Source organism: Lonchura striata, chromosome 1 (genome assembly GCF_046129695.1).
Source record: "Lonchura striata isolate bLonStr1 chromosome 1, bLonStr1.mat, whole genome shotgun sequence".
NCBI classification, from domain to species: Eukaryota; Metazoa; Chordata; class Aves; order Passeriformes; family Estrildidae; genus Lonchura; species Lonchura striata.
This window is the reverse complement of record NC_134603.1, coordinates 140429774-140456390: the sequence shown is the minus strand read 5'-3', so window position 1 is coordinate 140456390 and position 26617 is coordinate 140429774. Positions and strand designations below refer to the sequence as shown.

Genomic DNA, 26617 nt, shown 5'->3' with positions numbered 1-26617 from the left:
TCTGAGCCATAGCACAGATTATACAGAAAAGAAGTGTTGTACATGCATAATCTTAACACGTTTAAGGCAAAAGCAGATTTTTGTCTGGTTATAACTGACTGCTCAAAAACATGCATGCAGCTTCCATCTTCACAGAATCATAAAACAGCTGAGATTGGAAGGCACCTCGAGTGGTCATCCAGTCCAGTTGCCCAGGCAAGCAGGACCACCTGTAGACCGACAGCCAGGACCCTGTCTGGATGGTTTGCTATCATCTCCAGGGAGAGAGATTCCACAACCTGCCTGGGAAACCTGTGACAGGCTCACCCACTCCCACAGAAGAAGTGTTTCCTGGTGTTCAGAGCCTCCTGTGTTTCAGTTTGTGCCCATTGGCTCTGGCCCCATCACTGGGAAGCACTGGACAGAGCCCAGCTCCATTCTCTTTGCACCCTCTTTGAGGTTTTTCTAGAGATAGAAAAGCACCACACAGACCCTTCTCTTCCCCAAGAAATCTCAGCCTCTCCTCACAGGAGATATTCCTGATCATCTTCACAATACTTTTTGATCATCTTCCATTGGGATGAAACTCTCCTGAGGAGGTGTTCCTTAAATATTAGCTTTCTTGATCCCTTCTTCCCATCAGGAAGTTCCACATGGGACTCTTCCAAGAAGATCTTTGAAGAAGCCAAACTCTGCTCTCCTGAAGCCCAAGGCTGTGAGCTTGCATTTCACCATTATGCCTACCCTCTGCTTTTAGTAAAAGAGAGAAAAGCAGTTTTCTTGACAATATTTAGTCAATTTAGAATTCAAGAATGACACAGTAATTTCATTATAGAGACACAGTCACAAGATTGAACCTTACTTCTATTGTATAGTTCTAAATATTTGGGGGCAGGGGGAAAAGTTGGGGGGGAAAAAGTCTCCCAAAGGAGAATTGCTAACATTACAAGGAAAAGAGGGTGACCAGTGAACAGTCATAACTTTAGTTACAGAGCTTTACAAAGTCAACACTGGTGAAATCCTCCCAAGACATTCTCTCAGGAGGTGCATCTGTACATGAACATAAAGTGTTCTGTGGGAACTGTCTCAAGACTGGACATTCCCAAATTTATTGGAATCTTCCATTCTTCCTAGAAGCTCTGCAGGCTCCAAGATTTCCCATCTTATTTGAGCAAGACTGAAAGGTCATGACTGTTTTTAGTTCACATCCATTTTTCAGAGTTACTGAACACCTGCTGCCTCTGCTGAGTTCAGATGGAACACTAGTTTAGGATGAGTGGGCATAATTACTGGTACACTGCAGAACAGTGCAGACATTGGCTGGAAGCTTTCTAACTTGTTGGTCTAAAATAATTTCTATTATGCTTGTACATTACTACAACTGCTGTGAAAAGATTTAGCAAGAAGACCCTCATTAATTATTTTTCACTCCTGTGAAAAGATTTACAAGACCCTCATTAATTTAATAGGGATTAGCTAAATCCACAGCCACTGTAAAGAGAAGTTTAATATTCCTGGAATCAGCACAGCGTAAGTAAGCAACATTTTCATGTACACTCTTCTTTCTCTAAAGCAACTTAGCAGAACACTGGGTTTTGCCCCAACACTGAAAAAAAGAAAAAGAGGCAGCACTTTCCAAGTCCTCTAAAAACAAGCCCCTTTATTGCTATTGGACACGAAATGAGTACACAAAAGCTTGGTGAGTTCAAGAGAGAAAAAGACTCAATTTTATTTCTGACTTTGCAATATATAGAATTCTAAAAGTGACAGTGGATTGGAGGATGAAATTGCTACTTCTCTAACTACACTGGTCCAAATAATAGTCTATCAATTCTCTCTTCCCACAAAGAAGAATGTAAAACAATCATTATTTACATTAACAGTAGAAATATGTAAAAATTATTAGAAAGATAAAGAAGTTTTATGAGAACTTCAAAACTTTCAAAAGAACTATAAAAGAAAACTTAACACTTTTAAAAATCAGGGCAATATCCCTTGGAGGTAGCATTCACCCGGAGACCTCTCGAGGTAGATAACAAGAGCTCCACAGAGTATATTTATCTTTGCAGATAAAATATGGAAAATCCTAATCATTTTAGTAAGAAATTTATTTTTAAGATGAATGTTAACAGATATTTAGGTGGTAGCTCTTATGGTAGCATTTGCTATTTTATGGCTTACCTTTTTAACTTTGGCTTCCTTCAATTTCTCCAATGCAAGTTTAATCTTGTCAGCTTTAGCCTTTGCCTCTAGTTCTTCCTGAAAAGACACAGGATACTTGGTATATTTCTTGTTAAGTAATCTCAGCAATTTACATTTACTTGAAAATGGCTGTTTCTTGATACTTATATCATGAAGATAAAGCTTGTCACAGCAAACTTCATACACACAGATAGCCTTCCTTGACCTAAAATGTTTCAGCCAAAGCTTTGATTTATAAGTCCAATGCTCCCTGTTGTTGCTCAGACATATAGTTCTTATACAATCTGTTCCTCAAATGCTACAAGAATGCCTGAAAACTGGACTCCCCTATGTTTCTGTACATACAGCTGATACAAAAGAGAAGGTGGAGGAAGATCTAGACTTAGTGAAAAAGCTTTGTGGATGCAGCTGCTTGGAAGAAAACTCTCTTCTCATTAGGGTAAGATAACTAGAATTTGTAGGATTTTACTGAAATTTTGGCTTGCAATTACACTTATAATTTTATACTCTGTGTTCAGTACATTAATTTACTTGAATTCTTTGACTTGCCACATATGATCTCTTACTGCACAGACACTTACTGAGAGGAACACCTCAATTAATTGGATTATATAATGGCTTTTATTCTATGAATTGACCTATTCATATTAACACAGACACAATTAGATAGAACACACAAGTTCATTCCACAGTAAGAATACCAAAAATCTTAGTATCACCCAGCTCTCCTTTTACAAAGCAGCTCAATCAATATCATGCCTCTCTCTTGACATTTTTGACATTTCTGATCCAATAAGACTGGATTCTCAGGTGCTAGCAATTTTAGCTACATGTACCAAATGTAGGTGCCTAGTGTTGCCTCTGTGACTGCTGTACAGATTGGGACTGTTCCTTTATGCCATCTCTTCCAGAAGTCTCCTCCAGTCACATTCAGAGTTGGAAAAGCACATTTTGGACAGTGAGTGACTGTGGTTTCTGGGGCTGCCTTGGTTCATTTTCTTTCCAACTTAACATCCCTTTTGCCTCTACTGAAGACTGTTTTGCACTTGTGCTTTTTTGCCTCTCTGCTGATTTTTGCTGTCCCTGTTGCTCCTACTTTCAGCTTCCTTTGTTTAAAAGGGGCAGGCTACCAACTACTCACAGGCTACCAGCTTCCAGTCAAGGACTGTGGGACAAAGTTCCTGTTCTGCTTCCACACAAGATTTCTGTTACCTTCAGCCTCCATTTGATACCCTAAAGTAATAATTTTAGTGGTCTTTGCACCAAGAGAACTGGCTGCAACTCATGGAAGATGTACTTGCAAGAAACAGCCTAACTAAGCATTGCCATCACTTCCCTGTTACTGACATATCAAACTATCAAACAATCATAGCAAAAAAAGAGAGAGTTATCTTATTCATCCCAAGTTTTGGGGTATGTTCAACAGTAGCTAAAGTACTCCTGACTGACATCTCTCCTGCTGAACTAAACATCTTTTGTTTTATCACTACTTCAAGCATGTTTCCTGTTATCAAATTCTCCACTATAAATACCATGCAATCAGTTAAAAATATCTCCTTCTTTTCTCTGCAGGTGTGGAAATTTGCATTGCTATAGTTCAGCAGTGCTTAACTTAGAGAATCCAGAAAAAGCCTCTGTAGTTGAACACCAGCAGTTGCACAAAGGTGGCTGCTGCAGTGAGGCTGACAGTTGTTCAGAGGGAAAAGCACTCAGCTTCTCATGCTGTGGCCCTCCCCTTACCACCTCTATGCAGCAAGCAGGAAAAGCATCTTAACCAAAGCGGTTGAGTGTGGTGTGGGTAGGCTTTCTGATGAAAATTTTAGGCAGGTATAATTCAGGCTTCATCTGCATGTGACCTTTGTTGCACAGAGCTCTCACATTGTATAAATCTGTGCAACAGAGCTCTCACCTGACAGCCTTCATGGTTTCATAAGCTTTGACTTAATGCAGAAAAAGGAAATAAGCTATCAGATGCAAAATTTTAGCAGTGTTAGAGAAATGATTTGACAAGCTACAGGATTTGTTTTCCTGCTACAGGATCATCATCACCTTTTCTGGATCTTTAAACAGAAGCATATAAAGAAAGTTATCACATCAATAGCTAATGAAAAAGCCTTATTTAGCTTAAGGGCAGTTTTAAAAAGAAATGTCAGAGTTGATGGAAACCTATGCTCTATGCTACCCAGAAAGGTTGTACTTCTTATTTTGGCACACCTAAAGCTTAGAAAATAGGGTCTTAATATCGCGGCTGAATTGGGAATTACTAACATTGTTCTTATTTGACTGTGGATAACCAGAAGTGTTAAATACAACTCCAGCCTTGATTGGCTCAAGAATCACCTATCAAGAATCCTGGGTAAGAGGAACATGGGTTTTGATGACACAAAACACATTCCACTTACAGCTGAATTTCATTTTACTGAGCAGAAATGTCATGTCAAAACAAATACTAATCAAGACAATGAATACTAATTTGAAATTGATTCTTTCCATATTAATTCTATATGGTTATTACCTCCATCATTCACACTGCAACCTGTGTAATAGCCCTGTGGGCAATTTTGTGGACAGTAAGCCACAGTGGGTATACCATTAGTATTTGAATACAACCTATATCATAAAATGAGGCAAAGGCTGCAGGAAAAAGCCAAACCAATGCCTTAAGGAGAAAATCGTGTTGCCACTATATTCCCTAGAAATGCTTCTACAACCTGTTCCTATCCTTCTCTGACACGCCCCAAATCTGGAAAGAGATGAGAATATAGTTAGAGATCAGTCTCAGAGGAACTGTTCAACTGAGGGACAAGTGACTTTTGGCTACATTTTTTCATATAGAATTCCAGTTGTGTTTAGCAAGTATCTTGTTTGACCCTCAGGTAATGTACAATGTCAGTAAATAAAGAATTAGCTCAGTACAACGCTCAATGGAAAGAAATTCATCATGGTTGATTTCAGTGAGCCTTAGATCCCAGCATCAATAAAAATGCTGCCTGGAAGAGAGGCCTGAGGGTCCACAGTCAGGCTCCTGCCTAAAGCAGGATGGCCACCAACATTAGATCAGGTCAGTCGTGATTTTGCCTAGCAAAGCTTGGAAAAGCTTCAAAGAAAGGGAATCTAGGATCTCTCTTGATCACCTGTTCCAGTGCTACACCACTACCTGAAGTGGAAAAAATGTTTTCTAAAGTCCTCTTTGAAACTACAAAGCTACAACATGTAGCTGTTGCCTTTTCCACATTAGGAACCTAACACTACCATGGAAGATTTTGGCTCCACCAGCTTTGCATCTATCCTTCAGGTATATTTAGGCTATCATCAGATCACTTCCCAGCCTCCTCTGTCAGACTAGACAAGCACAGCTCCCCTCAGCCTGTCCTGCCTGGCCCGTTATCACTGCTTGCCATTCCATCAGCTCTCTGCTGGACACTCTCCAGTATCTCCACATCTAGAATGGAGTGCAGTATTCCAGCAGTGGGACCAGCAGTGCCAAGAGAAAGGAACAATAACTCCTTAGTTTGCTGGCCATACTCCTCCCAATGGAGGCCAGTCTCCTCTACTGAGATGATCTTTCACTCAAGGCTCTTATTCACTGTGGTATCCAGCAGGTCTCCTTTTCAGCAGGGCTGCTGCTCAGCCTGTCCTTTCCCAAATTGTACAAATGGTTATTACACCCCAGGTGCAGGACCTTGTACCTTGCTGGGTTTCTGAGAGTTTTGCTGGCCTAGTCCTCATGTTTTAAGTCCCTCTGCATTGAAGGTCTGCCAGTGATCCTGACAATCAGTGCACTTAATAAAAAGCATCTTCATTACATTTGCAGGTGGCTTTTTATGTCATCACTCAGGTCACAGAAGAAAATACTAAACAATATAAACTCCAGTGCTGATACCACTTGCTACCAGCCAGCAAACCACTGACTTACTAGTCCTTGAGTCTGGCCAGCCTCAGCCCACCCAAGTTGCTGCCCTTCCAGACTATACTTGTCAGCTGATAAACCAGACTACTTAGAAGTTTGGTACTTCCTTAAAGATCATGAGTCTAAATCAAAATGGGGAAATTTTTGAATGAAATGGATAGAACTCATCTTGATAGCATCTCTTCTATATCGGTCATACTAGTTACATAAAATACTTCAGCTTTTGAAGCTGTTTAGCTGGTATTTTGCAAATGTTGATACTCCTTTAAGACAAGAAGTTAACTATTACCTTTGAGATGTAGAAAAATGGCAAAGCTTCTCCAATATATTTATGAGTTTCATTCTTCAAACAGTATAGAAAGGTCCTATGCATCAAATGAAGCTTTATCTACTGAATCACTTTTTTATGTCATCAGACATATCCAATTTTCCTATCCAATTTTCTGTTCCTTTTGCTGAATATGTCTGCTGTATGATTCCAAACACAGGGGCAGCAGTGATGTTGAGGTGATTCATATTCAGTTCACGTGGGCTTTTAAGCAGCAATGAATTGACCATGGTTTTAAGCAAAACTGACTGACACTTCCCTAAAATATTTCTGTTCCCTAAATGTAAACATTTTCTCTCAATCATAATTACTGTGAACATGAATACTGAAAGAAATATATTTGTGTATTTCATTATTTCAGATTAATTTTTGGGGTGCTGCATCACTCTTTTAATGCCTTCTCACGGTGCTGTGACAGGGCAGAATTATCTATACCTCCCTGTAACGTCACGTCAAAAAAATACTACAAATATCACATTTTATTTCAGTTGTTAAAATAGCACTGCAAGAAACACTAACATGGAGAAGGTTGTGACAAGTTTGAAATTTTAGATACAAGTAAGCCAGTTGCTCATAAATAGTTATAAATAGCGACCTACTGATAACTTTGGCACCTCCTAAGAGCATTTGTCCCCTATTGCAGATAGTCTTCATTAGCTCCTTTCAAAGGCAAGACCAAGAAGAGCAGTAATTCTGTGTTAGGACCAGGAAAGGTACTTTTTGTGCTTGTCCCTGGACCTGGTCACCTAGCAAATGTTGAGTTTTCCACACATGAACTGCTTTTCCTACTTCAAGAAATCACTTAGGCCAGGGATGGAGCCAGGAAACATCTACAGAATTTTCTCATTAGTACAAATAGCACAGACTGCAATGAACACACATAGTGACACAAGTGCAGATCATTGTCTAAGCTTTGCACTGATGCCAAAACCAAGCTCTCAATAAGAACATATTAACAGATCAGTGCTTCTTAAAAGAATTCAGTGATACATTTTCTGTCACAATAAATCATTTGCAATGATTATGCCTGTACTGGGCTATCAAAATGATTATTAGAAAGATGAAGGAATGGGCAATAGGTCAAGGAACAGGCAGAAACTGCTGAGGCCACAGCAGTAGAAATTTCACTCCAGACTTCATGCACATTTCATCATTGCAGAATCTTCACAAGATGCATCTACCTGGGAGATCCACCGGTGTTCCAGTGCCAAATACCCCTTGCAAAATGACAAGAACTAGTGAATGTTTAAAATAAGGTTCAACCCAGACTTACCTGAGTAAGTGGTTCAGGAGGAGGTGGTGGTGGTGGTGGTGGAAGTTCTGGTTCAGGGTCTGGAGGTGGAGGTGGAGGGGGCAAATCATCCCCAGACTGTCCAATAATGGTAACACAGGGACTTACTTTAGAATAAATGTCATCATTCAAGCCTATTGAAGGTTGAGTGACTGTACTTTGCTGATTGCAAGAAGACATTTTCTGGGCTTGTAAAGTTTTCTGTTCAACATCATTAAGGTCTGCTACAAGATCAGCCATTAAAGCATCCAGGTCTTTGTCCTCTAGGGCATTTAGCGATTCTGTAAAGAAAACCACAAAATGCACCAGAGAGTGAGTGCAATGCAAAGCACTGTTTCCAGTTCAGCAGAGAATAAAATGCAGAAGGCATGGTTACAGAGTTATGGGAAAGGAAACAACATTTTACATGGGTTCAAGAAACAAATGTGCTCTCGAAACAGCCATTAATCTGGTCATACTGAAGTTCAGAGTACAAGGAACTCTACGAATGCAAACTAAACAGAACAGGAAGCTTCAGTTCCAGTGACAGTCTCAGGCCTTTATGATGTTACAAACATGGCCCTGATCCAGCAAGGTTACTGGGTACATGCTTAGTGATATGAATGCAAGAAATTCCACAAGCTTCCATTAGGCTGTAAGCACAAACATAAATGCTTAGCAAGTTCTGGAACAGCACACAACAAACCACGTAACTGAGGCCTAGATCAAGAATATCTCCATATATTATTACTATTCTACAACTCTAAAATTAAAATGAAGCAGTATCAAAGACTATCAAGAGACAAGAAACTGCATGGTATCATCTGTAGCACAGCAGTTAATTGTGTGATCTGCAACATACCACATGGGTGGTACATCACACATGCTTTTGAGGCTCCTCTAAGTAAGGAACAAACAAAAAAGTCTCTGTTAAAAGCATCTTATAAACCAGATAGAAACATTTTAACTTATTATTTCTGGTTTCTGCTCTGACAGAATAGTTCTATACCAGAACTTCACACATAATTTGTGGTTGTTTGAACTAGCCATGGTGCAAAGATATACTGTGGAGTAAACCCTGTAGGATGGTTTAGCTTTCTAGAAGAGCAGGGTTCTTTAAGATCGAACAGAATGAGTGGTTTAAATCTCTTTAGAGTCCAGTTAAGAAATAAATAACTAACTAACTGGGAAAACCTTTAAGTGAGATTTTGAGAGGGATGGAGAACACTGAATTAGATACTAAAAAATGCTAATATAGTTCAGTATAGTCACTCATGAGAATAAGTGTGAACATGTCACTAGGCCATCTCAGCTTACTCTGCTCTCCTTGTTATGTTAATATAGTATTTAGTAAGTTTTTCTTTACAGTGGGAAAGTTGGCTTATGATCCTCTCTATTTACATAGTTCTACCCACTTTACTGATAGAGTCTTTAGGAAGCCCAACAGGGAACTGATCCTGGGACAAAACCAGAGGTTTACACCAACTCAGGTTAATGCAAACAACCAGTCCTCAGTCAAAAAAACCCCAAAAAAAAACCCCCAAAAAACCCAAAACCCAATCACAAACAAAATCAAAGGAAGGGTTTTTATTTCAAACTCAGATAAATCCCCTCATTTGGTTTGCCATACAGCCTCAGCAATCAGCTGTACATGCAAAAGTGTCAGTGCAAACCAAAATGAGAATAAGCACTGAAAAGTGGAAGCAGCTGAAGCTCATACTTCCACTGGACAGAAATGCTTATGCAGCTCTGACATCACACTGAGGAACTTTGTCTTTCACCAAGTTAAATCCTTACACTAAAAAGGTTACATTTCAGAAAGTTATTTGGGAGAATTCTCAAGTTTGTTTTCCTCTACACTCAGGCATTTTAAAAAGTCTGACTTCTATTTAAACTGATAATGGCCCAAAAAATTGTTCCCTTTTAAGTTTCCTAAATTGAGACACTAAAATATACCTCCCCTCCAGCAAAACAGGGTTCTTTTGTTTGGTTTGAGGTTTTTGATCAAGGGTATGGAAAGATTTTCTTCTCCTTTGTTGCTGTGAGGTATTTTAAGCAAGCATAAAAGGCATGAAAATCCATTCAGCTACTTACCATTTAAATCTTTAAAACCAACTGTAAAGCTAAATTCATTGTCGGACACTTTGGGGCATGGAGGTGGTACAGTCTCCACTCCTAAACTCTGTTAAGGTAGAAGCAAAACAAGTATCTGATGATATAATTACTATTACATACATTAACATTTGAAAATCAATTTCCTGAATATATCTAATGAAATAAATTCTTCTATAAGAACAGAATGACACACACTGGTTTCTGAAATTATGTTGGACAATGGACAAACACTCTCTCACAATCATAGCAAGGGTTTTGCATGCTTCTCAGTCCAATGTTGATGGCAGGAGCTCCTGTCAGGCAACACCTGGGCTTGGTGTGGGGAACAGCAGAGAACTGGACTGTTTCTAATTGAGACAGTGGGCAAAGACAGACTGACTTTCAGATTCCTTGGGTTTTTTTGAAGGGGAGTGTGGAAAGAGTTTAGCTGTGTACAGTGTCATTTTCTTTCCAGAGTGCTCTATTTACCAATATGAATGAAACCTAGCTGTTGTTTTCTGCTATTGTTTGGAAAAAAACCAAACCCAAATACAACAAACAAAACCCCATGCTATTGCAATGTGAACTGCAAACCTGTGAAAATAGAGAATTCCTAGTTTGCAGCAGAAAAGGCCAATTCTGAATTTTCATTTCTTTTTCAGCCCTGTTATGCCATGTAAAGGTATCTCTGTGTGCTTCTATAATTTACGCTTACTTTAGGAACTGGTGAAAAAGTGTGAAAAACTATCTACAGTCTTGTTTTGAAAATTAAGAGTCTGAAGGAATTAACAGATCCAGTTCATTTAACTGAAAGTCTTCAGGCTTTCAGATACCCCTGCCTCCTTCTCCCACACCATGCTGATGTGAGATGTGATGCCAGAACTTTAGAGAGGAGGAGAAGCCTGTCTCAATTTCAGGAACACTCCATGCCACACAGTACTGCACCAGGGAGCATAGAAACAAGAGACTCACTCTCTTACACTCTTTGCACTACCTGCACTTGTAACATCCAGTCTGAGGAGGTAAAATTTATTGCAAGCAGTATTTGTTCTTTAGAAGGCATAATAATGAATTGAGATTACCATAAATCTCTCCATATATATATATATATATGTATGAAAAAAATAAATATGCACATTTACAAAAAGCCCTAAAGAGCAGAAAGGCTACTGAGGGACAAGGTATTGTAATTTGAAAGTTAGCAACACCATGTGAAATCTTGGCTTTCAGTTTAAGCACAATTTCAACTCTGTGCCTCAGAATTATTGGTATTTATTTTGTCAAGCACTGGCTTTATTCACTTAGAAGAAAGACCCCCTCAAAACAGAGGCTGTAATCAAACTCACATATCTAAGATGACAAATGTTTTCAATCATTCAATTTATTAAATTGCAACAATTGATTCCCTTTGTAGAATTTTTTTCTAGAAATAAAAATTCTCCTTTCATCACCTTTTGCAGGAAGTATTTCATGATTAGAGCTTTAGGAAAAGGCTCACGCTGTTTTACACTCTCAAGAGTGTATTCTGCATTGGGAACAAAATCTCCATGAAATCTTGAATGCCAACCTCACTGCAGCTTAATATTTTGCCATATCTAAAGAATCCTTTAAACATATATTCAAAATGTTGCTTTCATTTCCAGCATTCACATTTGACACTCAGGCTACATCCCATTTACCCACATATGCTAAGCTTTCATACCTGAAAATTCAGACTCAAAGTCTTCCTGTTTTCATAGAATCCTTTAATTTCTTTGGATCAAGTCCAGAGGAATTTAAATTACTGGCCTGGTTTGTTTTTTCAGTTTTTTTTTTTGTTTTGTTTTTTTTTTTTTTTCCAGAAAATGTCTTTCACAAGCAGTTAGGTCTCTTTAACAACCTACTCTGCACTGATATTGCCTTATTCTTTGGGCCACTTGTTTTAACTGCCAAGCAGAGAAATTTAGCTGAAGGTTTCCTACAGTAATGTAACGGTATTTATTCAGAGTAGAAGTGTATGAAAAATGTAAAATAGTTCCCTTTTATCTCTAATACATAGCACCTATTTTTTCTAATCCTGATGGGAAAAAAAATTATTTACCTGAGTCAGCATGTCCATCTCCCCAAGTAAATTGCTGAACATTTCATCTATATCATCACAGGTCTGCTCCATCTGAAAGAAAAGGAACCACAAACAAGAAGTTCATTTCAGTTCATTTCAAAGCCAGCAATGGTCGAAACCAGAAGATACACAATGCTCTTTTATATTATGCTCACAAATAACTTTTAAAAAATTGCTCATGACTTGCAAAAACTTGAATCTATACCTTAGAAGTAACTACTAACAGTTCAGAACCCTTATTCTGTATATGCTAAAATACACACTTCAGATGGATGCTCATCAGAAGTTCCAACTACCTCCTTTTATCATTGCATCATACAAAGTCACCTGCTAATAAACCATGGTTGTATCCTGAACATAAAAAAATGCACCTGTGAGAGAGAGAGGGAAGCAAAGTTTGATGTTGAGAAGTTCCTTAATGTTTCATCCTGAAAGCCTTCTTTCTTCAGCTTAGAAAACTAGTACTACAGGAATTTCTTGAGTGTTATCTAGTGCAAAATCAGGTTATGGTTAGGTACATGACCAACTTTTTGGCTCAATATTTCTCCATTTTTCTTTCAATTATTACTGCACTGAGAGAACTTCAGTCTTGCCAAACCTCAATAGATCTGAGGAAGCACAGTGAGACAAGGAAAATGGGTACATGCTGCATGACCGTCAATGGCAGCACTCGCAAGAGGGCAGTGTGAGGACAGGATCCCACACCAGTGGTGCTCAGCTAGGAGGAAGACACAGCTTCTGCAACAATCCTCTTCCTCATCAATCTGTTCCTTTGCATGGAAAGAAGCAGTGTAAAAGGGTGTCTGCCATGGAATGCTACCAAAGACAAGAACTAGAAACATTAAGAGGCCAAGCCTGCAAAGGATTGAGAACTGTGGTACCAAACACATAAAACCAGGGTTCAAACCAGAGCCAAACTTTAAACATGCAAGTAGTCCTATCAGTTCTCTGGGGGTGTGTGCACCTGGATTGGATTTTGTGACAAGGTTTGGGGAGTAGCGGGGCATGGCTACAGTGGTGACTTCTGTGAGAAGGAAGTTCTCTCCATGCCAGAGAGGGACAGGAGCTCAAGCTGGCTCTAAGATGGGCCAAAGCTGAGACCAAAGCTGAGGTGGCACCTCTGTGACAACACACTTAGGAAAGGGTAACAAATGCTGCAGAGCAGCTGTGAAAGAGCAGTGGGAAAATATAAGCAATATAACCCTGCAGACTCCAAGGCCAGTACTGAAGGAGGGACAAATGTTCCAGATGCTGGAGCAGAGATTCCCCTGCAGGCCATGGTGAAGCAGGTTGTTCCTCTGCAGCCCATGAAGGACCATGCCAGAGCAGATATCCATACTGCAGCCTGTGGAGGTCCTTCTGCCACAGCATGGACATGCCCTGAATGAAGATGAGGGCCACAGTGTGCCACACTGAAGCAGGCTCCTGGTGGGAACTGCAGCTCGTGGATAGGAGCCCACATGGCACAGGTTTTCTGGTAGAACCTGTGACCCCATGGAGGACCCACACCGGAGCAGGCCATTCCTCTAAGACTCTACCTTTTGGGAAGGATCCAGGCTGGAACCATTTTTGAAGAACTGCATCTGGGTGAAGGTCTTAGGTTGAGGAAGTTTGTGAAGGACTGTCTCCCTTGGGAGGGTCCCCATGCTGGAGAAGTGTGAAGAGGAAGGAGCAGCAGAGATAAACATTATAACCTGAACACAAACCCCACTCCCCATCCCCCTGTGTCACTTCAGTGGGAAGAGGTAGAAGAGTTGGGAGTGAAGCTGAATCTGGGAAGAAGGGAAGGGTGAAGATTTTATTAGTTTTCTTCTTATTTAGTATTATCCTACCATCTTATTAACTGGCAATATATTAATTTCCCTATGTTGAGCATGTTTTGCTCAAAGGTAGCTGGCAAGTGATCTCCCTCTTCTTAGCTCAGTCCATGAGCTTTACATTGCAATTTCTCTCCCTGTTCTGCTGAGAGGAAGTGATAAAGCAGCTTAGTAAGCACCTGGTAGCCAGCCAAAGGCAACCAACCACAATACCTTACAAGATGAGGACCAGGCTGATGCAAGAAAGCAATCAATCAACTGAGCTCTGGAACAATTCTAACGACTATAAAGACTGGTATGAAAAGAAAACCAGCAAGTATCCTGTTCTTCAGTCTTAATGCCTTTCCTTCAATAGAGCATCTTGAGTCACATAACTGTTCCATGGATAAATTATAAAGGTCACTGAACCCTAAAATCAGTATCTGTTGTTTGAGAATTGTGATGTAATAAACAAGGCACAGGCAACCAAGAACTGAACTTTCAACTTTCACATTTCTCTCATATCCCAGAAACCAAAGACTTAAAGATTTGGGAAGTGGATACTCTTAAAGACATTTTAATAGGATGTGTTTGACAGAGCTGAGGGCAACGGTAGCCCAGCCCAGATTGCACAGCTCTGCCCAAGGAACAGATGACACAGGACTGAGTGAGTGGAGAGCTAAAGCCATCTTATCTGCTTCCTTTCCAGCTGACAATCCACACCGGATGGCTCACTCACTCTCTCTGTCTCTACCACGCTTCTCATACAGAGCCTTGTACACAACATTCTGTTTTTGTAGACACAGCTGTATGCTGGGTGGCTTATGATTACTGAATCTTAATTCATTTATTTAGATCAACAGCTGTGTAGCTTCCTATACACCTGGCACTTGGAGAATCAGTTTTCATAGAAAGGCTAGATAAAATGACACTTATTTGATCAGGCAGAGTGAAGATACATTTGTTATGTGACAAAAAATGGAGCAGCAGTTCATACAGACAAGTATCTAATCAGTGTTTAAATAATGCTGAAAAGTTTTATGTTTTCCTGTTTTCTGATTTAGGAGATCAAAATATCTCCTAAGGAAATCTTATCAGCTCCACTTATTTTTATGGTTTTGGTAGATTTTTTAAGCAATAGCTATATCAACTTTCAGGAAAAGATCCTCACACAAGTTTTTCTGACAAACCAAAATCCTCCTTTACTATATTTTTACAGAATAGAAATATAAAAATGGCCAAAAAAATTACTTGAGTTGTAACCAGTTATGAATTCTTATCACTGTCTAAAAAGGAAAACATCAAACCTAAGGACCCTCCTCAGAAATTAACAACAACAAAAAATTGCTAAAGTAATGTTGTCATCAAGCCACTGCCTGTAATGGTATTTTATTTTCTCTTGATTTTTTTACTGATTTGGTTCAGGAAGACAAAATTGTTATCATAATCAACAAATATGCTGAAATTTTTTTAATGTTAAAACACACTGAATGATCTCTTAAATTGGTATAAGAGCTCTACATATTCATCAAAGATCTTGCCAAGAGCTAGAAAAACTTAAGACAGTTAATACGAGTCCCCATAACATGGAATTGCAGAAGACTGTCCATCCACTCTTCTTCTCTTTGACTTCTCTCCACTTATATCTATTTCTTTTATTTGAGTGCCACAATAGAAATAAACAGATTAAAAAACTTGCAGATTTGGACATTATCCTGTTGGATGTCGCTGCATTTTGTATCAGCAAATTTTTCTGAATTTTACAGATAGCCTTGAACTCATTCAAACCAGAAATTCAAGGTGAAATGTGTAGCTGTATGAACTATTATTAACAAAGCAAAGGAAAAGATTTAGTGAAGTGCCCAGAAGAATACTGAGTTTCATCAAACTTTTCCATCAGATTTTTCTCTATTTTGTACTAATACTAGGAACTATTAAAATCACTACTGACAACAATAAACCAAGCAGAAAAAAAACCCCAAACCAAACAGAATAGTACTTTAACAATAAGTTTCCCAGACTATGCATAAGATTTTAAACAGAGAAAAAAAGAGAGTTACAGAGCCATGTCATGTAGTAAGAAAGAGGAAAGAGAAGGAAGAGGAAAAAAAAAATCAGAATTGAAATAAAATGAGGAAATTGCAGTTGTCACAAATAAACAAGCTGAGAAGGGCTTGTGGGAAGCCATGTATATGAAATGTAACGTATTTTTAAAGTGACTGATTTTCAAATTGATGCCTTCTGGACAGTAGCACAGTTAAAAGTACTCCTTGGTTTTTATTTCCCCCCCCTTTTCACATTCTCAAATCTCAACTAAGCTCTCATAAAAAATCTTTTTTAAAAATTATTTTATTTAATACTCCTACCTTTTTTATACTGCATATCTAAGAGATTGGGACATTTTCTCTTCAACTTCCTCTTCCAACCACCAATGAGTCTCACTTTTAGTTTATGTAATACATAAATATTGACTCATTAGTTCACCCCACTATTTAACAGAAGTCCTGCAGGACCATTGGATCTATTAATTTTTTTACCTTTCCAATTTAGATAGGAAAATGAATTGTTTGACAGAATCTTTAATAGTCCACAGGAAGAGAAAAAGAGTGGTACAAAATTCAACATACTTAAAAAAAAAAAAAGAACCTATTTAAAAAGACAATGAAATCTGAAAAAGTGACCATACAATGTACATAAAAACCTCCAGATAAGGTATTATACCAAGCAGAGTTTGAACTGTTAGAATCTGATAGTTCTGAGAAATACTCAAAGCTAGGCCCAGTTCACAGGAAGAGTGGTCTAAATTACATAGTAAATAGGCTTCTGCAGTGGAGAAGTTAGAAAACAAACTCAAAGCCCTTGTGAAACACTGAACAGGAAACACCAACAGTATTATCATCTCTGCAACTCAGTCTCAGTAGAGTTGCTGCAGTTTAACCAAAGGGCTGCAACAAAAAAGGGATGAGGAACAACATGATATCAGAAGATAAAGACTTACAGTGGATTCATGCTATGAACAGTATCAGGAACCAGCCCACTTAGTGATCAGGCTAACAGTTACAGACACGTTCATTACAGTCAAAGTATTGTTGCTATTCTTAAACTGCTACATACATAAATAGCAGAGATAAAAATACATGAAGTATATTTTGAAAAGTCACACAGCAACATCAAAAGCACACCTTCAGGTCCTAGTCTCTGCACTACACTGTGTAAGTGTCAGAGTACCAGGACCACCAAAATGAACTCTGACTACCCAGGTGACCACTAACAGTACTGCAACCTCCTTCTATTGCTTAATGCTTAAATCCTTTCTGGAGTGGAATGAAGAAATTTTTAATATTTTAGAGAGACACAGCAGTAGCCTGAGGAGTAAATCACTCAAATCAGAGATTTACCCTTGTGTACTGCAGACTACACAAAGTAGAACATCCCACAGCAAAGATAGAAGATGGAAGAAAACTAGGGAAGAATGATGAAAGTGAGAGTCCCACCACAAAGTGAAAAGCTGGGAAGAGAGCAATGACTGTCACAGAAAACAGACGTGAAACTAGTGTGATTTTAAAAATGCACCAAAACCTAGGAGAAAGTTACTGAGGCACCATTTCATCCTGACTTACAACATAAATTCAACGGGATAGTAAATGAAAGTCTAAATAACTCTTCCAGGGAAACATGCATGGTGTAACTGTGAAACTCATCATCAAAACTGGGAAGGAAGCAAGTTGAGGAGTTGGTTTTCTCTACATGCAGTTGTAGCTAGAAGTGCTAGTGTAGCAGAGAGCTTCAGACAAGGATGATGAACCTCATGTTTTAAGACCTAAAATAAAGACTCCATCTATTTGGAACCAGAGTAAAGTTTTCACGATAGACAGGTTACACCACACCTTCCAGTACAAGATTTCTTGCCTCTTTCTGAAGTACATGATACTAGCCACTGCTGGGGATAACCTTCTGGCCAGATAGACTGCAGGTCTGAAATAGATCTAACTAGGCTCCTCACAGTGATTTTACAGTTAGATGCCAAGGAAAATTTCATACTACACATGTATCTCATATACCTAAGTGAGGCAGAATGAAAGCTCCTTAACCAGCTATTTCATTACATCTAGTAAAAAATCCTTAACAGACATTTAGGCCCACTTTTATGAAGTAAAGTACAAAAGAACAGCTGTCTCTGAAGACTTCAGTTGAGAGGAATGTAATCCAATTAGTTACTAATTCTAGTAGATACTAAGAATGGAAATTGAAGTTTTGGACTTATATGACAGAAATGGTAGCTGAACCCAAGGTTTCAAAATTACAATCAAATTTGGTAATTAGCATGTTGACTTTCCTCTTTCTTTCCTACATGACATGGCTCTATAACTCTCTTCTGATTTAAAACTAGCTCATATTTTGAAATGAATGGATCAAAAGCAATTATACTGCTTCCAGCACTATATTTACCTAGAATTGATAAGCACGGTATTTTCCAATAAAAAGCTTGCACATGCTGATAACTCTGAAAGCAGTTTTTTACTAATATTCACTATTTTTCTGGGAAATGTGGTGTGCCAATAACTGTAGGCTTATCTGCAGCTGAAGTTATACTGCATATTTATCTCAGGGATTATGTGACATGCTGTAACTTCATTCATGAAGGAATAGAAGTGACACACTAAAACAGCAGTAGCTTCAGGAAGACTGTACAACTGCAAAGTATCCTTACTAGTTAATAAACAAATTATATCTGGCTTTGGATTAAAATTAAAGTGGCAGATAAATACAATCAAGAGAGAATCCTACTCTAATGTTAACATGGAGTACTAGAGCTCATTTTCTACTCATTCCAGAGTCACCCACCCAGAAGTAAACACAAACATTGTCATATAAAAGCACCCCAAACTCCCAGATCCTACTCATGCTTCACATAAATTTTAACTATGCCATTTATGCAATTAAACTTGTTGAAAGCTTGTTCACTTTTTTGCCATTTTGGAAATACACAGTTATGTCACATGTTTTACAGGAACAAAGCTGCAGTGAGGACTGATTTTGGAAAAAGTCTTTATTAGTCCAAAAGTTCCTGATTTTACAGACCTGAAAACTACAATGTTTCACTTTTTCACTTAAATGATGACAGAAGTTGTATTTGACACTTGTTTTGCCAAGAGGATAATAGTAATTTAAACACTACAGGAACTCCTATGCCATCTTTTTCAGTGATATTTGAGTACTCCATTTTCAGAGAGAGTAACAGAGGGGGTGAGGAGTGTGGGGAGGGACAGACAAGACGGACATTTAATAGATTTGTAAAGCACCACAGGCTGCTGAGTGTGAGGCCATCCTCCAGATGCTGCTGCCTCAGCATCCATCACCTCTGTGAGGGATCCACCACCACCTCCAGCCTTCCCCTCTCCCCCCCATGCACTGCCCTAAACACATATTTTTTCTTTAATACCCTTGCCAATAGTGGTGTCTGCAAGAAGCAGCTGTGGGTCCTGTTGTGAGGGTGAGGCAGGATGGCAAGATTACTGAATGGTCACTGAGGCTCATTTAAGTGAAGCTGAAAGGAACAAGGGACTACCTAAAAGCTTACTCACAGTCAGGAAGAAGTTACTCAAGGCCAGAGGAGGGGTTAGCAAAGGGCTCTTGTTCTGCAAGAGAACAGGAAGAAATTTAACCTATGGCTGAGGTAAGGGCATGTAGGGGGATATGGCAGGAATATGCAGGTTGTGTGTGAGACTCCTTACTAAGATCCTCTCCCCAGTAACTTTCAGACACACACACACAGTCTGGATCTTGGGCTCCAGTAAATGTAATCCAAATATACTTGAGCAGTTGGGGGACTGTGAGTTAAAAGCACCTTATGAAAGGTGGGGGAAAAAAACAACCCAGTGTAAAGCACATATGCAAGGAGGAGAAAGCTTGGGAGCAATCTATGTACCAGAACTGCACTTTGTACCTTCCTGTCAGCTCCCAAAGGGGATTGTTTCTATGGAAATCAAAACAGTGACACTTCTGTTAATTTTTATACAGTATCCTCACATCAGTCAATGTGCTTCAGTCTGGCTTGTGGGAAAAGAACATTATAGAAATACAGCTACAGTTTCAGTCATCTTCTTTTTCTTCCATAACAAAATTATTTACTGCAGAATGGTCCAGTCTGGAGACCTTGTCCTCATGAGCCATACAAGCAGAGGAAACTGCACAGAATAAAATGGTTGAAGGCATATTTCCAGCTCTATGCCTTCACACAGACTGGTAAAAGAAACAATTCCCTATTTCTGTGCCAGGTTGCTGGCACACAGGAACAATATTTTCATTCTGCCAACATATCTTCTCCTGGAAAAGGCAAGAAGCTGGGTGGAAGTGGTTCCCTGAGCTCATGAACCACCAGCTGACCCGGGCTCATGCATTTTGAGTAGATAATGTGTCTACTTCAGCTCTGCTCAGGTATAAACAACTGGAGACATACAAGTTATCAGAACTCAGTATCAGAACCACAGTTTAGGTTCCCCATTCCCTCCCATGATGGCAGTGCAGAATAGCAAAAGAGTAATGTAACCCCGAGTAACAGAAATTTATAGTTTCCCCATTCCTTCCCATAATCTGTAGTTTGTTGATGTTGGTGCAATATTTTCCTTCCGTTTTTTTTTTTTTTTCCTGTTACCCAACACTGCTGTCCAGAATTTAGATGACAACAAGAGACTGTCTTGTACTTTAAACAATAGCCAGCAAAGTAAAATAATTAAATTTTGATGTTTAGCTTCACAGTCTATGAAGTAGGCTGATCCCACATTAACAGATTGTCTAACAAGCAGAAAAGAGTAAACAAGGAAGCCCACAGATGAGAGTGGAAGGTATACAGGGGTGTAAAATGAGGGGAAAATCCTTCCCCTCCTCAATTACCTGTAGAATCAAGAGATGTTAAAAGTGTGGAATAGTGAAAATAATAGCATAAACTTAGGAAGAGGAAAAAAGGAAAGAAAAGTTATGGTACCAAATTTGAGTGCAGGAGCTGCTACATTGGATAGTCAACAGCTCAGCTTTTCCAACACCCACTTCCTCCCACAGTGAGCCCCTAGGTAAGTACAAGATATGCTTCAAAGGCCCATGACACAACTGTCTCTCCATACAAATAACTTATTCCTATGACCTATCATTGGCAAAAGCTCTAAGTCACTATCTTCTTACATTTTCCTACTACTGCCAGAAATGCTTAAGGGATGACACACACGATGTGGGAAAGGAACACTGAAAAAGGAAAAAAACACTAATATAAAATGCTCTCACAGTAAGAGTAAAGCAAATGGATTAACCTGTAAAAATTTTATCGGATCCATCTCTTTGTTTCATACACAGTTCATATATTAAAATCAAATAAAGGAAGTAATGCTTTAATACGGATGTATAGATATTTCACCAAAGTACCATGCTCAGTAACATAGTGAGTCGTAGAAAAATTAAATGAAGATTTTTTTACAAATCTCAGTTTTACTACTGACTGAAGTATCAGGTACAATTCCAAGGCCCACTGTCAACTTTTCACCTAGCAAATTTGCTTCTTTCAGCCTTTACAATGCAGTGATTACATGCAGCTCTAAGCAGTAGGTTTCAGATGAAGATCTGTAAGGAAAAGTGGAAGCTTGGAGTCACCACAGAGAGGATGTTGTATTGGTATGGCGGCCTTGCGACATTTCCATTCTCCCATTTCTCTAAGGTTTTCCATGAGAAGGAAATGTCACTGCCTCCCTCTCTTTTTTCCCTCAGAAGTAGAGGAGGGATGGAACAATACTGATCTGGTCACAGCAACTCCATCATGACACAGGGGAGATAAAAGAGCCCAATCTAATGAGAGATATGAAAGGCTTTGATGGATCTCATCTCCATGGATAGAACTGCAGTTAATTTTATGATGGATTCCTTCCTAGAACTGGCATCCAAAACCACTGGCTCATTAGTATTTGCTCTCTCAAACATTAGGTCTGTCACCTTCCCCTGAGTTATGAGCATATGGTAACCAAAGTACAAAACTAAGCTGTAACCATAAGTGTTCATGCATGTTATCTGTATTCATGTTTTTGGCACATATTCTTGCTCAGTCAAGGCTATCTCAGGTACTTATATCCTCCAAGGCACATGTACAGCAGATATTTCAAATACACTATTTCATCAAAAAGCAGAGAGAACAGTAATGTATATTTTACTCAGGGAGTATTTTTGTGTGTGTTTTGGGGTTTTTTTTTGTTTTTTTTTTAATTTGCAATCAGACAGAAAAACCACATCACCTTTCAAAAATATTTTTTGGGCTGATAATACTTCTTATTTATGTGCTTCAGTGAAATCCTCATAGTAAGTGAGGGAATGGGGCCTTCCAGTACTGTTAGAAAATACTAGAAAAACCTTCAAAAGTACATCAAAATCTTGCTCTGATGCAGAAGTAAAGTAATCATGTGTCTGCAGTCTGGATTACCTGAAGATGCAGTGAGAGTACCAAAATGGATTAACTAAGGCCACCAAGAAGCAACCAAAGAGCACGTTTTCATTGCTGCCAACATGGATTTCATGCCAGTTTAAATGACCATTCTGCTGAGCTTCTTAACTTTCCTGGTGAGTTTCCTTTGAGGCAGACACATCATTTTGCCTAAAACTGAGGACTCAAATGGTTATTTGCCATTTTTATCAGCAAAAGTATCCAGTGAGTGCCTGTATGATTGATTTTGGCTCCTAGTGATTCCCTCTATGCTTGATGGACCAGCAATGCTGCTAAAGGCAGATTTCCTCCCCTTCTATCCTCACTCTCGCTGACAAGTATAGGTACAATGACAAGATTTTCACCAAAATATTTGCTTTATCAGTTGGATTGTCTGAGGACTTTCCGTTGGTAGTGACATCAACCATGCAGAGTCTGCTCATCACTGATAGCAGACCCAGAGAGTGTTATCCTTTAATGCTGATGTCACACAGAACACTTTTACATCCGCTGCTTTAGATGACAAGCAAATACAGAGTGAAAGTAAAAATGGAAATGCATCTGAGATATATCCAGTGCAAAACTTCTATCAGATGTGATTTTGTTTGCATTTCTTAACAGCACCAGAGAAAAACACACTAAACATTGTTCTTCTTCTAGGATTCATAATGTATCTACTCCCTAAAATACTCCTAGTACTTCTAATAACTTTAGCCCTCATTTATTTGAGCCTAAATTCATAGCATGCTGAATCAATGTTCAACAAGAAGAAACAGAGCTGTGTGCAGGCTGCAGTAGCTCCTGACAGCAAAAAAATATGAGAGCAATTAGCCAGCCACAAATCTAAAAGGTCACTTTGTTGGAAGAAAGTCTTTGAAACTAATGACAGGCCTAAAATTTTTGAACTATCATTACCAAACTAGTTTGTGAATTCCCACAGTGAAATTTTAAGTCAGATTAAAGTCATCTGTGCTTCATTTTTCTTCAAAACCCAGAAGCAATACAATAAATTGAAACTGAGGGGTGTGAGGAACACAGCCTCACATATATGCTGCTGTAGTTGCTCAAAAGTCTCCTACAGAAACTTAAGAACACAGCACCCAGTTTATTCACAGTACAGCATGCATCTTCTACACTGGTAGCTCTACTGGTAATATCTAGGGTAGCTATGGATCAATAAGGAAATGCCCCAAATAGTTGTTTTTCCAAGAGCCATGGAACACTCCTAATCATGGAAAGACATATGGTAGCATTTCTATGATATCTGCATCTGATGTGGTTGTCCCAAGCTCTTTTTAGACAATGAAGGGAAAGGAAAAGAAATTTATAGAGCATGATTTGTGGCTGCTGCCTAAAACTGGGCCACAAAGCAAGGTTTAGCAGTATCTATCTCTCTGTGTAAGAAACTATAAAGGTGACACAGAACCTCATGTGACTCAAATGCTCATGTCTACAGCTGGATGAGGAGAGTCCTGCCTCTAAAGCCTAAGAAGTGCTTTGGAAGGTTTGCATGGAGGCACATTACCATTGTCACTAGAGACCTTCCAAAAGCAAGTTAAAGCTTCCATAGTGCTTCAGGCAAATAAGAGATCTTGTTTTCACTTCAACCCCAGATCAGCACCTGATCAAGGGAAGCCATCATCAGAACAGGTCAGACTGACCTACAACAAAACAATCAAGATATACTACAACCAAAGATGGAAAAAATATTCTGTGAGAAAGAAAAACCCATGCAGTTTGCAAAGAGAGCAGATAAGAATAAGGGCCTTGATATCTTAATGATATACAGGAAAACGAAATTCAGCTATACATTCCTGTAAAGCATCCTCTGAAAAAGAAGAATGCTTTTAAGAAAATCCATGTTCCCAGATCATCTTATCAATGGTCAGATGTTCATGAATTTGCAAGAAAGACAGATTCTCCCTTCTCTCATCTGTAGCAGTACTGCAGACTGGTAGTTTTCTCACACATTTTGCAGGGCTAAGGAGATGCAATAGCTGATCCCTGCACCCACAGGCTGCCCAAGTCCTAGCTCTCTCTTCAGTACTTAGGGCAGAGTAAGAGAAGGAAAGCTTTCTGCCTCTTCTCCCTCTTACTGCCTTAAGACATTTCTTCTACCAGGAAAGGCAAAACACAGCAAAAGCAAAATCTTAGTGGGTTGGATAAATCTTTCTACCTGTAAGAAATCTTGGGGCTCAGCACTGAGTTAAATAGTTGCGATATCCAACAGGCCCATCTGCTCATACTGTTGCCTCTTTTGTGCAAATTGTTACCCTACCAAATGTGTTAGTCTCTTAATAAATTACAAAAAATATCAAGGTTACACCTAATTTACATGTACATGAGTTATGATGTGTGATCTACTAGACACTGCACAAATATAGTGACTTTTGATTTGTAAAAAAATCAAACTTTGCTGTAATAAACACACTTGATAATGAAATAAACCAGCACTTCAAAAGCATCATACCCTGCTTGAAGATACTACACACTGATAATCACATATTCTAGCATGAACAATAAAACCACAATTTACTCAATTACATTGAACCATCAGCCATGATGCCTCCAAACACCAGAGCAGTCTGTAATACCCACAAGAAGTATTTTTTTAAAAAAAAGAAGACACAGGGAATGTCTCCTTTCAGAGATAGTGCATTTTTCCAGTTGTGTTCCCAGATGGATCAGAATTTTCTGAGAATAAAACAAGGACCACTCAGTTATTTGTAATACTCCATTGATTTAACCTCCCAAAGACATTTATATGACATATTTCAAACCAAATTATCTCCATTTTTAAGCAATGCTTGCACAATGCATTGAGTACAATTAAATGTAACAGTCTCCTTAGAAACCTCACAGGGGTTAACAGAACCAAAGAGGTTCAGCATAAGCTAAACACTCTGTTTTAGACATCAAGTTTTAACCGAAATTCATACTCTTTACAAAGTTACCAGAAAAAAAAAAATTTGTAGATTTAGTAGAGACAAATTATTAGGAGAGTACACAGGCAGAGCAGGTCACTAGTACAGCTCCCTGGAGCACCGGGGCTCACCTATTTGTCTCTAAGAACACAGATGGACTACATCCAGCCCAACTACATTTACATCACTGTTGTGCAGCAGCAGGGTAATTGACTAACGATAAAATCAACACATTTCATGCATGAAGTAGATGGATGCAGGTTTGGAAGAGATGAGAAAACACAAGTGTCATGTAATTCATAAAGAGGAATTAGAACCAAAGAGGAAAAATTACTGCCAAAGTTTTGTGAACCAGAGTTCTGAGAGGGAGAGACAAACTGGAGCCAAATTATTCACAGAATCAGAGTGATCTCGGGCAGGAAGTGAAAAGTTAAAAAGTCAAATGTTAAGCTGCTAGTCTGGTGGAACCCTGCTTATTTTGCTTGAAGGCTGTATTCCTGTAACAAATTTTTAATGACAGATAAGACCGGCTGGATCATATGCCGCCTAAAAGACACTATAGGATACCTCTTCCCAGTGTGATAATGAATGGGGTTCATAATTTCTCTTTCTGGTGCACGAGGGATTGAAAAACCACCCCGAACGTGTGGAGATTGCATTTCAGTTACTCCTCCGCGGTATTCAGCTGAGGGTATCATGCGGAACGGATGTTCTCTCAATCTTGGGAGTTTTTCCTACACCACGAGGCCACAGACCACCAGCAGAGATGTAAACTGTGTTTCTTAGAAGTCTGTACTGGCTGTTTGGCCGCAACCCCACCACCTTCTACATGCTTAGTTTAAGGCTGATTAGCGCGTTCACACGCTGTATTCTCTGTCCGCTTGGTCCGCAGCTTTCTCCCGCCTGCCTTCCCTTCCCTAACGCTGACCCTGAGCCCGGGCACTGCGCGTCCCTGGGGAGCCCCGCCGGCCGATCAACCCCCTGCTCACTTCCCTCAGGAAGGGGGCACAGGCAAGGTCTGACCCAGCTTAACCCGCCGAGGGGAACAACCGGCCCCGGGACGCAGCTCCGCAGCGCCGAACCGAGCCACGCGTGCCGCCGGCGGGCCCCGTCCTGAGGGAGCGGGGCCGCGTCCCCTGCGGCTCCCACGGCGGGGCTCGCCGCACCTCCCTCCGCGCTGGCGCCGGGAGCCTCGGCGGTCCGGCTACTCCCTCCCTGCCCGTGTTACCTTGGCACGCTGCGAGGAGGCGCGGGACGGCTCTGAGGGACCCGGCTCGGCTCGGCTCGGCGGGGCCGAGGGAAGTGGGGCCGCCCCGCCGTGCTCGCAGCGCCGCCCTCCGCCCCCGGGCCGCACGGAGGCGGCGGCCGCTGCCCTGCCCGCGTCCCCCGGGGAAAGCCCGGCCGGACCGAGCAGCACGGCCCGGCCCTGCCCAGCCCAGCCCGGCCCAGCCCATCCCAACCCATCCCATCCCATCCCATCCCATCCCATCCCATCCCATCCCAACCCATCCCAACCCATCCCAACCCATCCCATCCCATCCCATCCCATCCCATC

At 39.9% G+C, this 26617-nt stretch overlaps 1 protein-coding gene across 1 annotated transcript in view; it reads right to left on the bottom strand.

Moving 5' to 3' along the window:
• APBB1IP (amyloid beta precursor protein binding family B member 1 interacting protein) overlaps nucleotides 1-26375 on the bottom strand; it is a 62987-nt gene extending 36612 nt beyond the window's left edge. The window contains exons 1-5 of the mRNA XM_021533110.2: nucleotides 26291-26375; nucleotides 11864-11935; nucleotides 9784-9871; nucleotides 7693-7991; nucleotides 2161-2238 (exon numbers count right to left, since the gene is read on the bottom strand). Of these exons, the coding sequence (XP_021388785.2) occupies nucleotides 2161-2238; nucleotides 7693-7991; nucleotides 9784-9871; nucleotides 11864-11935 (537 nt within the window). The 5' untranslated portion in view covers nucleotides 26291-26375. The remainder of the gene's footprint in view (nucleotides 1-2160; nucleotides 2239-7692; nucleotides 7992-9783; nucleotides 9872-11863; nucleotides 11936-26290) is intronic.
• Nucleotides 26376-26617: the final 242 nt, after the last annotated feature.